Source organism: Aspergillus saccharolyticus (genome assembly GCF_003184585.1).
Source record: "Aspergillus saccharolyticus JOP 1030-1 unplaced genomic scaffold BP01scaffold_72, whole genome shotgun sequence".
NCBI classification, from domain to species: Eukaryota; Fungi; Ascomycota; class Eurotiomycetes; order Eurotiales; family Aspergillaceae; genus Aspergillus; species Aspergillus saccharolyticus.
In genome coordinates, this window is record NW_020290682.1 from 1 (window position 1) to 12,027 (window position 12,027).

The window sequence follows — 12,027 nt, forward strand, 5'->3', positions numbered from 1 at the left end:
GGAGGAGGAGGAGGAGGAGGACGAGCTGTGGCCCTGGACGTGTGACGGACCGTGCCATCCCAAGTGGCCTGTTCCCGACGAGATGTCGCTGTGCACGATCTGCTTCGACAACTTCTGTGTCAACTGCACCCAATTGGTCGCTGCAGGCGCCATGGCTATCGATCAGTGTAGCACCAACCACGTCCCGCACTTTGTGTATGTGCCCCCGCGCCCTAAACCAGTGGCCAGGGGGATCATGGTGGTGGATGGCGAGGAGATGGACTTTGAGACGTGGAAAAATCGTTCCGGAAGGAGTGGCAAGTGTGATCGAGTTCAAGAAGTACAGAAGTACAGAAGATGAAGGGCATAGAGGTAATAGCAGATGGCTGGGAGATACCCAGGTTGACTTCCTGTTGATATCCCCGGCTCGCGATACCAGAGGGTGTAGTCCACCCACCTTGAATAATTAGTATCAGTGATATGAAGTATAATAATTAGTATCAGTGATATAAACATATTACTTATCAATTGTGGGGCAAGAGTGGACCAATGCATGACATCATGAAACAAGCTGGATGGCATCACGCTGACTCGCCAAGCAGGAAACGGTGGTCCTCCAGGAGAAGATAAATACTACCGGTTCAGCAATGAGTATTCTGAATCGTTAGTCCCATCGGCAGATCAGATTATCTCCTCTCCTCACCTCACATACCCCCAAAATGAGTCACTCAGTCCATGTCACCAGATCATCCGAGTTGGACGCAGCTACCGGTGAGATCCCTCTTCCAACCCCCCCAATTCCAACAGCACGACTGACAACCACTGAATCAAAGGAGGCCAGACGGCCGGAATGGTCCGTAAAGGCGCAATCATCGGCAAGTCCGACAAGATTTGTTCCTTGGGTATGACTGATCATCTCCCCACCATTTGACCTCCCCTTCTAAATGCATCCGCAGTGATGTGCGCTGAGCCCCATACCTCGTCGGCGGTTCACCACCACGGCGACCAGGATACCATTGTTTATGCTGCCAAAGGCCACGGATCCATCATCTTTGATGGTGGGAGGGAGCGCAAGGACCTCGAGCCGGGGGACTTTGCCCTGATTCCTGCGTAAGACTCCCATCCTCGATCCCAGGGGGGGAAACAGGCTGACCATGTGCAGGTATACGGAACATCAGGAGGCCAACCACTCAGACGAACCGGTGGAATGGGTGATTGTGCGAACGGGAGGGACACCAACTACGGTCAATCTGGAGGGCTGGGGCGCAAAATAGGATGCCAGTGTCAATTCTTTAGTCCGTGTACATACAGACAGAGCTTTTCTAGAAGAAGCAGGTCTACTGCAACTCTCAGACTTTCTCCGACGCGGCCACCAGCTGAAGATAATAGGATACAATATCCACGACCTGATCTTCAAACGAGCGGAACTTGATCCCCAGCACCTTCTCCGACAAACCCACGTCCAACGGGACCGGAATGGACTGGATCTGCCCAGTGTTGGGCAACAGACCGGACTCCACCTCGTCTCGGAATCTGCGCGCGGTGATTTCCAGACTGTCCTGCCAATTGATGCCCTGAGCCCCTCCCGCGGCGAGAATAAAGCCCTGATTGCCGGGCACGGCGGGATCCAGGCACCGGACATGCGCCTCGGCGACATCATCCACATGAACGGCGGAGTTGGGCGTGAACCTCTCCTTGCTATCACAGACCACCGGGTCCAGCACCTCCTGGTTGGATCCCCGCATCAGCTCGGCGGGCGTACGAGCCAGTTCATCTCGTCCGATCACAAATCCCGGGAAGAGATGCACCACGTCAAAGGCCGGTCGCGTGGCAGCCAGCCACTGCTCGGCCTCATTCAACGCCGCCACTTTGCTCGCTGCATATGCCTCCCAGGGAGAGCTGAGCTTGTACCCAGCCGGAAGGGAGGGGACGCGACTGTTCGCGTCGAACACCCGGTCCCCGCCGCCCCCCGATACAACCCACGACCATGGCACGATCGCCGCGCCAGACGAGGTGATGACGACCCGTCGAACAGAGCCCGCCTTTTGCGCTGCCTTGAGCAGTCCCAGCGTGCCACGGACCGCCGGGTCTATCATGGTCTCGACCAGGCGGGCATGGGTCATGTCTGCAGGGTCCAGGTGGGTCTGCTGAGGGATGGGTGAGGCTACGTGGATGGCATAGTGTGCGCCTTGAATGGCTTGGTCGTATGCCCCCTCGACGGTGAGATCCGGGACCTGCACAAAGGACAGTCGGTCCTCGTCGAGGTGAAGAGCCTGAATCGAGGGAGTGCTCCGGATTCGCTGCGCCTTGTCAGGGCTGCGCACTGCTGCTCGCACGCGATACCCGGCTTCGAGTGCCCGAACGAGCACGCGGAACCCGACGTGGCCGCTACCTCCAGTGATGAAGACCAGTTCTCCGTTCCTCGTCATGGTAATCTAGGGTGCTAGTTGTGGTTGCAGTTGTGGTTGCACGTTCTGACACTTTCCGCCCTGATGGGCGGGCGTTAGGTGTTTATACGTAGGGTTCAATGATCTCGACCCAGGGTCTAGCCTTAGCATCCCGAGAGCAGTACCACGGAACTTCGTCTTCAATCTGAATATATACTAAGCTTTGAGGTCACTGAATGCGGTGTACCAAATTTTCCTATGCGGGTAGAGTATCCGACCGGGGTACGTTGTTCGTGTTTAGGGCTGATCTTGCCACCAAAGTTGGTTGGTGAAAGGCCGGAGACGGAAAGATACGAGACCAACCCAAGGAATGGAGTGAGATGATACAATATCTTGAGGTTAATATTAGTCTTCGTGCGGAGCTCCCCCCCTCCACCCTATTTCTCCGTATGCTCGAATTGACTGAGAGTGGTCGAGCCGATCGATGGCACTGGGGTTGATGATCAATCTGAAGTGGTGGCAGCGCCCATGCCAGCAACGCAAACTATATCACTCAGATTGGGGCGATATCATAGACGACTAAGAACACTCATGCTATTGCTACTAGCTATATCATATGTGATCCGTCTCAAGATGGTCCCTGATGTTTTCGACATTCTTACCAGAAGGTGCGTTCTTGGGTCTCCGCGGATGATAACTGATTTCTTCTTTGTAGTACACGTACACTTTCTGGCAAGACATTCGGGTAGTCGAGATAACCGGAATGATGTGCCTGCAAGTACCTCGAAGAGCAACCTTCTCTCCCAGCCGAGTCCTTTCAGGGAACCACAGAATCCTTGGAGGGCCATCTGCGACGAACCCTGTCATCCAGAGCTATACTAGGAAATGTCATCTTCGATTCTCTGCGTCTTTAGCATACCCGCTCAATCAGAGAGTTCAGGATCTCGCTTCGGCCCAGTCCGACTTCAATGCGAATATCAGGGGATACATGTTCCCTCTGGTCTCCTTTCGGAATTCTTGACGTTGTGTCCCAAGGATAGAGCATAAGCCTTTTTCTTTCTTTTGTTCCTCTTTGGCTCTTTGGTCGTGCATCGCCTTCCCATCAATGGCCAATGATTAGCTTTGTGTTTCCCTTCAGAGCAGATACCAGTCAACCGTGCGTACGAGAGGATCAAGCCAGGAGTTCAGATACTAGGCTTTCATCTGCTTATGCAGACACTGGAGGGGAACCTTCAAATAGAACCAATGCGAGTCAAGCTTTGTGCCTCAGAATCCGAATTGGTCTGCAGCCCGGACTCAATGGGAGGCCGGAAAATAGGATTTCTTCACATCTCACCGATCAAGCTGACAACGCCTCTTTCGACCTCTGTTTCCTTTGATGCTGAGGACATCTCGTGAGTCCAGTCTTCGGGCAGGACTGGAAGTGGCCATGAGAAAGTGGCCTTGACCATTACCCTTCAGTCATTGCACATATATGAGAAGTCCCTCGATAGGCAAATGCTCCAGTGGGTACTGCCCATGCACCTTTTGATCTTCACTCCTCTCTGGAAACAGCCAGACACTTGATCCCACTCTGTCCACAGTCCCCGTCGTCCAGCCCCTCCGGGGGATATCTCGTATATCTGTCGATCTGACTCGCACAGGTTGCAGCAGCAGCTGAATGAAAGAAGGCGGAGAACATAAGGACTGGAAGATACTTACTTTTTGTAAGTACTTGCTGAGTAATACCTCAATCCCAACAAAACAGCAGCCAGCATGTGATAATGGGAGCCCGGACCAACCATTGACCCGCAATCACATGTCAGAGACCCACCGGGTTGCAGCAGCAGCCAATCATCAGAGGACGATAACAACGCGGAGGATCGGGCGGAACCGCTTGGCTGCCCCAACCGGCAATGGATGCGGAGAGCAGCCGTCGTTCGCCTGGAGTCCGCCATGGTGCGGATGAGTCAGCAGAAGAGGGGGATTTGACGCCATCGCTGCAAGGCACCAACAGGGGAGAAATTCGTCCCATAATCCTCCATAATCCTCCATAATGGACTTGATATCACCGGGAATCGCCATATATCAGAGGCTCTATCTCCCTGGTGGAGTCTCACTTTCAGTTACTCACCCATGGTTCATCGCCCCAGTCTGGCGTCAAGCAGAGTGTCCTGCGGTCGGCAGGATGCAGGCGAGCCGAGCACGTTCTGGGGACTCGATACGATCGAATCCATCCAGATGGAGTGGTGTGTTGGGATGAACTAATCCGCTTTGGGGGGGCAGTCCCTGGTCCCTCCTTCAGTTCCTCCACTGCTCTTCCACTGCTTTCCCACTGCATCTATTCTCCTGCTACTCCATACTTAATCACACAGACAGCTCCCCTCGGATCCCTTCCTCTCTACGCTGTTCAATCGGTGAGTCTGCAGTGTAATGCAATCCTGCCTCTGACTGCATCAAACTGACAACGCATGCCTCCCCAGTCTCTTTGAATTGACCCTCCTCCCCCCTCCCCCCTCCAACCTCCGCCTCTTCGCTCCTCCTCCTCCTCCTCCCTCCTCTCGCCTCTCGCCCATGTTCCCACGTGTTCTTGTCAATTAAACGAAATAAACCGAAACAATGACCTTCCTGGATACCACAAAAGACCTTTCCGCCTTATTTTCGCGTCAAGTCAAGGCCACCCCCCAGGCCGTGGCCCTCGAGGATGACAAGACCACTTTCACATACGCTGAGCTCGATCGGGAGGTTGACTGTCTCGCCCGTCGTCTGCGCACATACGGCGTCAGTCGAGATACCTTGGTGGGCGTGCTGTTGCCAAGAAGTGCTGATTATGTGATTGCTTGTCTGGCTGCCTTGCGGGCGGGGGGCGCCTTTCTCGTGCTAGAGCTGGCCTATCCCCCAGAGCTGCTCGCCGACGTGATTGAGGACGGCAACCCCGCCGTCGTGATTACCCACGGCGCCGAAGTAGGCAAGATCAGATCCGAGGTGCCGTTGATTGTGCTGGACGAGCCAGCCATCCATGCCAATGGACACGCAGCGGAGCCGGCGCCTCTCCCAGCCGACGACGACTTGGACCGACTGGCATTTGTCTCCTATTCCTCGGGGACCACGGGCAAGCCCAAGGGCATCGCCAATCCCCACCGAGCTCCAGTACTCTCCTACGATTTGCGATTCGGAATCCAGGACCAGCAGCCTGGCGACCGGGTGGCCTGCAACGTCTTCTTCATCTGGGAGATTCTGCGCCCCTTGTTGCGGGGAGCCACCGTGGTGACCGTGCCGGACGAGGTGAGCTATGACCCGGCTGCATTGGTCGACCTGCTGGCGGCGAAAAAGGTTACCGAGACCCTGATGACGCCCACGTTGCTGGCGACCGTGCTGCAGCGTCATCCCCACATTAATGAACGTCTTCCGGAGCTGCGCACGCTCTGGCTGAATGGTGAAGTGGTCACGACCGATCTGGCCCGGCGCGCCATCAAGGCTCTCCCGCACACTCGTCTACTCAACTGCTACAGTGCTTGCGAAACGCATGAGATCGCCTGTGGGGATATGCGGGAGATGATCGATGATGAAGCAACCTACTGCCCCGTGGGGCCACCCTTAGATCCCAAGCACACCCTCATTCTCGACGAGAGTGGCCAGCCGGTGGAGGCGGGAACCAGTGGGGAACTCTTCGTGGCCGGTCCTTTGCTCGCTCGAGGCTACCTCAATCTGCCCGAGACCACCGCTAAAGCATTCATCCCCCACCCCTTCGATACACAACCCGGTGCCCGTCTCTACCGGACCGGCGACTTGGCCCGCCTGCTGCCGTCGGGACTGCTGGAAATCACTGGTCGCGTAGGATCCATGATCAAGTTGCGCGGGTATTCCGTGGTCCCGGCCAAGGTCGAAAGCGAGATTGTCAAGAACCTCGCGGTCAGCCATTGTGCGGTCGTCGCCCACGGCGAAGGTCTGGAGCGACAGCTGGTGGCATACCTTGTGCCCGACGGAAACGCCGCCGGTCGGCCGCCGGTCGAGATCAATGAGGCGGGATACAGCCCAGCGGCGCGGCGCATCCTCGCCCAGTCGTTAGCACACTACATGATTCCCGCCCTGTGGGTCGTGCTCCCGGAGTTGCCCACGCACGATGTGACTGGCAAGGTCGACCTCAAGCGCCTGCCGCCCCCTCCGACGAGTGACGGCCACCTCAACGGGAACGGCAAAGCCGATCAGGACCCGATCACTCTGGACCAGGTGGCAGCCTGCTGGGCGGCCGCCCTCAAGACCTCCAAGACCCTGCTTAAACCCACGGATGACTTCTTCGATTTAGGAGGCCACTCCTTGTCGCTGGCTGACCTTTCTTCGCGCCTGTCCCGCCACTTCGGGTTCCGGGTCCCGATTGCTCGACTAGCAGAGACCACAACCCTGACGGGTCACTTGGAGACGGTCCGCGCCATTCGTGACGGACATACAGCCGCAGTCCAAGCCGATCTTCCGGCGGTCTTGCGTGCAGATGCCACCCTCGATGCTGACATCCGACCCGCGGCCCCGGCCACGATCTGCTCCATTGACCAAGCCAACACCGTCCTTCTGACGGGTGTGACTGGCTTCCTGGGTGCTTTCCTGCTGCACGATTTGCTGGAGAACACCTCCGCCCACATTATCTGCTTGGTCCGATTCAATGAGCCGGCCACCGACGATCAGCCCGGGGGTGTGGCCCGCATCCGCCGGAATCTCCTTGATCTGGGCTTGTGGCGCGATTCGGTGATGGAGCGTGTGGAGATTCTGCCTGGAAACCTCTCCCGCACACGGTTCGGTCTCTCGACGAAGGCTTTCGATGCGCTCGCAGCGCGCGTGCAGGTGGTCGTCCATGCTGCCGCGACGGTCAACCTCGTGTATCCCTACGCCGCTTTGCGGGGTCCCAATGTGGGGGGGACGCGGGAGATCCTGCGCCTGGCGAGCAAGAGTGGCGCTACTGTGCAGTACGTGTCGACGAACGGAGTCTTGCCGGCGTCGGGCGCGAAGGGCTGGTCGGAGACCACGCTGCTGGACGTGGAGGATGTTCCGACCAAGTTGCTTGACGGCTACGGACAGACCAAGTGGGTCGCGGAGCAGCTTGTTCTGGAGGCTGGCCGTCGCGGATTACCCGTGAAGATCCACCGAGCGGGTACCATCAGTGGACACAGCACTACGGGCGCGGCCAACGCCTGGGATCTGCTGTCTGCCTTGATCGTGGAGTCGATCAAGTTGGGCTACGCGCCGGATGTTGCGGGCTGGCGGGCCGAGATGACCCCGGTGGATTTTGTTAGCAAGGCGATCATCCATCTCGCCACTCAGACCCATGCCGAGCAGACGATCTTCCATCTGGGCGATCCCCAGCCGATTGACACGCGGGATGTGTTTGCTGCTCTGCAGGAGCTGGGCTACCCGACGAAGCCTCTTGGCTGGGATGAGTGGGTTGCTTTGTGGAACGAGCAGCGCAGTCAGGTCAAGGGTGGCGACGGTGGCTTCACGGTAGACATTCTTCGCAGCGGTATGCCTACGGTGGAGTTCCTGCGGGACATTGTCGTCCTCGATAACGCCGCGACGCGACCGTTCCGCACGTGCGTCGAGCGGCCCAAGGTGGACAAGGCATTGCTCGAGACCTATACCCGCCACTGGTTCGCTCGAGGCTGGCTCTCCAAAGCCCCTGTGCGGCAGCAGGTGGTGAACGGAACGGCCACGCTGGCCAAGGGGCCGTTGAGCGGCCGCGTGGCGGTCGTCACCGGTGCGTCTTCGGGGATTGGCGCCGCAGTGGCCACCGCCCTTGCCCGCGAAGGCTGCCATGTCGCTCTGGCTGCTCGTCGGGTCGAGGCGCTCAAGACGTTGCAGAAGGAGCTGGCAACTCACGGGGGGAAGATTATCGCTAAGAAGACCGACGTCACCCACAAGGCACAGGTGGACGCTCTGTTCCAGGACGCCACCCAAGAACTGGGCCCTATTGACATTCTCGTCTCCTGCGCAGGCGTCATGTATTTCACCATGATGGCAAACGTGCAGACGGACGAGTGGGAGCGCACGGTTGACGTGAACTGCAAGGGACTGTTGCACTGCTTGTCGGCGACGGTTCCGGGCATGCTCTCGCGGGGCGCGGGACATATCGTGGCGATTTCCTCTGATGCGGGCCGGAAGGTATTCCCGGGCCTTGGCGTGTACTCGGCCAGCAAGTTCTTTGTAGAAGCTACGTTGCAGGCTCTGCGTCTGGAGACGGCGGGGACGGGCCTGCGGGTGACCAGTGTGCAGCCCGGCAACGTTGCCACGGATCTGCTGGGCATGTCGACGGACGCAGAAGCTCTAAAGAAGTATGGCGAGCCGTCCGGGGCTGAGGTTCTGGCGCCGGAGGACATTGCCAACTCGATTGTGTACGCGCTGCGCCAGCCGGCGCATGTCTCTGTCAATGAGGTGTTGATTGAGCCGCGTGATGAGCCGATTTGAGTATTGAGTATAGACTAGATAGACGGTGCTGAGATGATCACGACTTATTTTTTCCAACTGCTCAACGTATACCTCGAGATACCGTGTTGACCCCAATGCCTCGAGTTCGCATTCACCCGTTGTTTCTTACTATAAACTCCATCATGCACACTATAGCGGCGTGAGCATCAACTACAAGTTCAGTTCAATCCTCATACTAGCCGTGTCTTCGCCGCAGAACAGGGATCCCCTCCCCTCCCCTCCTATCCCTTCCCGGTCCCTGCATAGAACCACACCTCCCCCATATACCCAACCCTTACGCAACTAGAAAAAAGCAATTGGATTCCCACTCCCCGCCTCCCCCACCTCCTGCTCGACATCCCAATGCTCAACCATACACGTCCCCACCATGCGAATAATGTCCACCAGCGCTTTCTCCCCGGCCTCCCCGGTTGCATCCCGCGGAATCACTTTCGTATGGGCCACCCCAAAGGTATTCCCCGCTGCATCCCACCCGACGAAGGCGCGCTGCAGCTGCGAGTCCACGTCGGGCACGACGGCGCTCAACTCGGCGACGGTCTCGTTGACCCCGGTGGCGGCCACCAGCGGCGAGTGGTTGATGTATTTCCCCGCGACGTATTTGGCTAGGGCTGTGGCGATGCGTTGTTCGGTGTACATCAGCGCGGTGAACTCCGTCCAGGCGGCGAGTTGTTCGGCCGGGGTGGCGGTGGCGGCGGTGGTGGTATTGGGGCAGTTGAGGAGGGTGTATTCGTCCGAAATTGGGGTTGCTGCGGTTGCGGGGAGGAGGGGAGAGAGGAGGAGGAGGAGGGTGGTGGTGAGGGATTGGAGGTACATGTTTGTTGACTGGATCAGGTTGACGGGTTACTGGCTAGATGGGTACAGTAGAAAAGGTCGATTGGGAGGGTTTGTTTTTTGGAGGAGGTTTAAGTAGTCGTGGGAAGGTGGAATGCTGGGTGGAATGTGTCCGTCGCTGGGTTGGGTTCCGGGGGTGGGCTGGACTGTATGTACAGAGCGGTGTTTATCTGCTAAAGACCTTCTTGTTGCTTGTTTTATTGCATAGCGCACCGGTTGGGACTCGAATCACGTCTTTGCACCTCAGTAGGGTATGGCACCTCTGCATCGATAGTTGGGATAACGTCCTTCGCACCTGACTAGTTCTGGGGGACGGTTACTGTTATTGATATCCCTTGCCTCGGATATGATGTGTCATATTAGCAAAGTGTTAAGTCCAGTAGGACACATATCGTATCATGTTGATCACTTTGAGGTACAGAACGTGCTTGTCAAGATGCCTGTCTTTCTACTCTAGAAGTTGTTGGTTGTTTGCGCTGGATCGATAGTACCGGGGGAGATCTGAATGGTCCCTCTTCAGATCTGCTCCTGTTTCTTCTATCATCGAGCCTGTCTCAGTTCCGATCTGATGAGATGCGATTAGATTATCTCGGAGATACCCGACGAGCACAATCGATCACAGTCTGCAGTGGGGCAGTCAACCAAGCATCCAGCCAAGCATCTTGGCCAGGCACTGTCCAAGGGCGACACCCACCGTGTCTCAGGGCCTGCAGCCACTACACTCACGCCATCAGCTATATAACCACCCCCAGTCATCGTTGCCTCGCATCCCTCTCCCACCGCACACTCCCCCTAGTTCGACCTGCCGCAAGAACGGCATTCGAACAGCCATGACCACCGACCACTGTTCCTACTCGAGGCCCACGCGGAGACAGACTCGGTGGACGAGAAAGGGTGGACGCCACCGCTCATGGCAGAGAGCACGCAGAGATCGTGCGTCTTCTGCTGGACAAGCACGGCGACATGACGGAAGATGACCGCCATACTGTGTGCGTCCTATGCAGCAGACGCAGCCGTCGTGACTCTACTCCTCGATGCAGACGCTGATCCGCATGACGCAGATGGGAATGAGGGCGCATGCCAATCACGTATGTCGCTGAGGCTGGGATGAAGCATTGTTGCTGTCGTTGCTGCAGAGAGGTTGCGAAAAGATGAAATGTTCTCCATTGATGCAGGCCATACCCCAGAACGATGAGGGGTGAGAAGCTGCTCCTCGAGAAGGGGGCGGATCCGTACTCGGAAGAGGACAGCTGCTGCGAGTATCCACCCCTAAAACATGTCGCCGGTCATGGTAAGGTCGAGATCGTGAGATTACGCTTGAAGCAAGATGCTGCATCGGCCGAAAGCAAGAAAGATCATATTCTCAGGGCGCTGGAGGCTGCGTGTCAGGCGAGCCACGACGAGGTGGTTGATGTATTGATGGATCAGGATCCCTTTGGCTGCGCAGGTAACGGGCTGCAACAAGCGCTGTCATTGGGTTACGCTGCTGAGCTCTGTACTGCATATATGTAGATGCTATGATCGAAGTCCCTAGGATGGGGCTGAATGACGATTATACCGAGCGACTAAAGCGTGTGGTATAGTCAAGGCGGAATGATCTATGCGTGGTAGCCACCTGCTCGGCTCGGATGAAACCACAAAAACACCCGACGGATATCTCGGCATGCCGATCTTCACCGCATCCGGCATGAGACGCGGCCCCACCCCAGGGACAAACGCTCCGGACCATGGCAGGCTGCCACATTAGACTTCGCGCAGTTGGTCTGTCCACGGGCGCATCAACCATGGAACGATCAGTCACGACATCTGGAGAAACCCCGGGTGAGGCTTGCATCGTGCGATCACTTCCACTTCTTTGTTCTGCGTGCAGGGGGGAAAACAGGGGTGTATGGTGACATCACAAGGTCGCCCAAGTTTTTTCGCGGGTGAAACTAGCGGGTGCTTGGTTTGGGATTTAGCTTTTTCGTCGGATCCTTCTATTACGCAATAAGATTAGACAGGATCTGCCAAGATGAAGAAAAAAAAAAAAAAAAAAAAAAAGATAAAAAAACAAAAAACCGATTACTACGGAAAGAACAATGAAGTCAGGTGCTGTGGCTCAACCTACAACCTTTGTCTTCATCTCATCATCTATGCATGGCCGACTAGGGCGGCAACAAGTCGATGACTTCTCCTGGTAGCTGATGAGTGTTCAGTGTCGATTTGCCTTGTATTGCAGGAATCTCGAACGAGTTACGGACTACAACATATTACGATATGACCGGAGGGAGGATTCTGGCGCACGCAGACGTGGTGGGAGACAAGTTCAATTTGTCAAGCCTGGGCCGGGAGAGCGGCTGGTGATCGGCCCATGGAATGAATGGATGGCAGTTCCAAAGAT

General features: G+C 56.7%; 6 protein-coding genes across 6 annotated transcripts; 4 read left to right on the forward strand and 2 right to left on the reverse strand.

The window, feature by feature from the left end:
* The first annotated feature begins 38 nt into the window (after positions 1-38).
* Positions 39-423, forward strand: BP01DRAFT_361345 (uncharacterized protein). The gene has a single exon (XM_025576127.1). The coding sequence runs from the start codon at positions 83-85 to the stop codon at positions 338-340; it is 258 nt and encodes an 85-aa protein (XP_025426301.1). The 5' UTR covers positions 39-82; the 3' UTR covers positions 341-423.
* Positions 424-698: 275 nt separating this feature from the next.
* Positions 699-1,281, forward strand: BP01DRAFT_351539 (RmlC-like cupin; the record flags this gene model as incomplete). Its single annotated transcript, XM_025573843.1, has 4 exons — positions 699-750; positions 813-881; positions 936-1,089; positions 1,142-1,281. The coding sequence occupies 4 exons, from the start codon at positions 699-701 to the stop codon at positions 1,251-1,253; spliced, it is 387 nt and encodes a 128-aa protein (XP_025426302.1). The 3' UTR covers positions 1,254-1,281.
* BP01DRAFT_410691 (NAD(P)-binding protein) lies at positions 1,099-2,557 on the reverse strand. Its single transcript, XM_025578882.1, has one exon. The coding sequence runs from the start codon at positions 2,406-2,408 to the stop codon at positions 1,329-1,331; it is 1,080 nt and encodes a 359-aa protein (XP_025426303.1). The 5' UTR covers positions 2,409-2,557; the 3' UTR covers positions 1,099-1,328.
* Positions 2,558-4,825: 2,268 nt separating this feature from the next.
* Positions 4,826-9,034, forward strand: BP01DRAFT_222443 (hybrid NRPS/PKS enzyme). Its single transcript, XM_025571154.1, has one exon. It carries the CDS (start codon positions 4,965-4,967, stop codon positions 8,793-8,795), a length of 3,831 nt encoding a protein of 1,276 aa, XP_025426304.1. The 5' UTR covers positions 4,826-4,964; the 3' UTR covers positions 8,796-9,034.
* A 64-nt stretch (positions 9,035-9,098) lies between these two features.
* On the reverse strand, positions 9,099-9,629 carry BP01DRAFT_377922 (uncharacterized protein; the record flags this gene model as incomplete). The annotated part of the gene is made up of 1 exon (XM_025577024.1): positions 9,099-9,629. The coding sequence occupies one exon, from the start codon at positions 9,627-9,629 to the stop codon at positions 9,099-9,101; it is 531 nt and encodes a 176-aa protein (XP_025426305.1).
* Positions 9,630-10,838: 1,209 nt separating this feature from the next.
* Positions 10,839-11,159, forward strand: BP01DRAFT_387431 (uncharacterized protein; the record flags this gene model as incomplete). Its single annotated transcript, XM_025577739.1, has 1 exon — positions 10,839-11,159. One exon carries the CDS (start codon positions 10,839-10,841, stop codon positions 11,157-11,159), a length of 321 nt encoding a protein of 106 aa, XP_025426306.1.
* Between the last annotated feature and the right edge of the window lie 868 nt (positions 11,160-12,027).

What these genes read in the sequence shown, in the direction of transcription:
- BP01DRAFT_361345 (XM_025576127.1), top strand. Translation starts at nt 83, where the DNA reads ATGTCGCTGTGCACGATCTGCTTCGACAACTTCTGTGTCAACTGCACC.
- BP01DRAFT_410691 (XM_025578882.1), bottom strand. Translation starts at nt 2,408, where the DNA reads ATGACGAGGAACGGAGAACTGGTCTTCATCACTGGAGGTAGCGGCCAC.
- BP01DRAFT_222443 (XM_025571154.1), top strand. Translation starts at nt 4,965, where the DNA reads ATGACCTTCCTGGATACCACAAAAGACCTTTCCGCCTTATTTTCGCGT.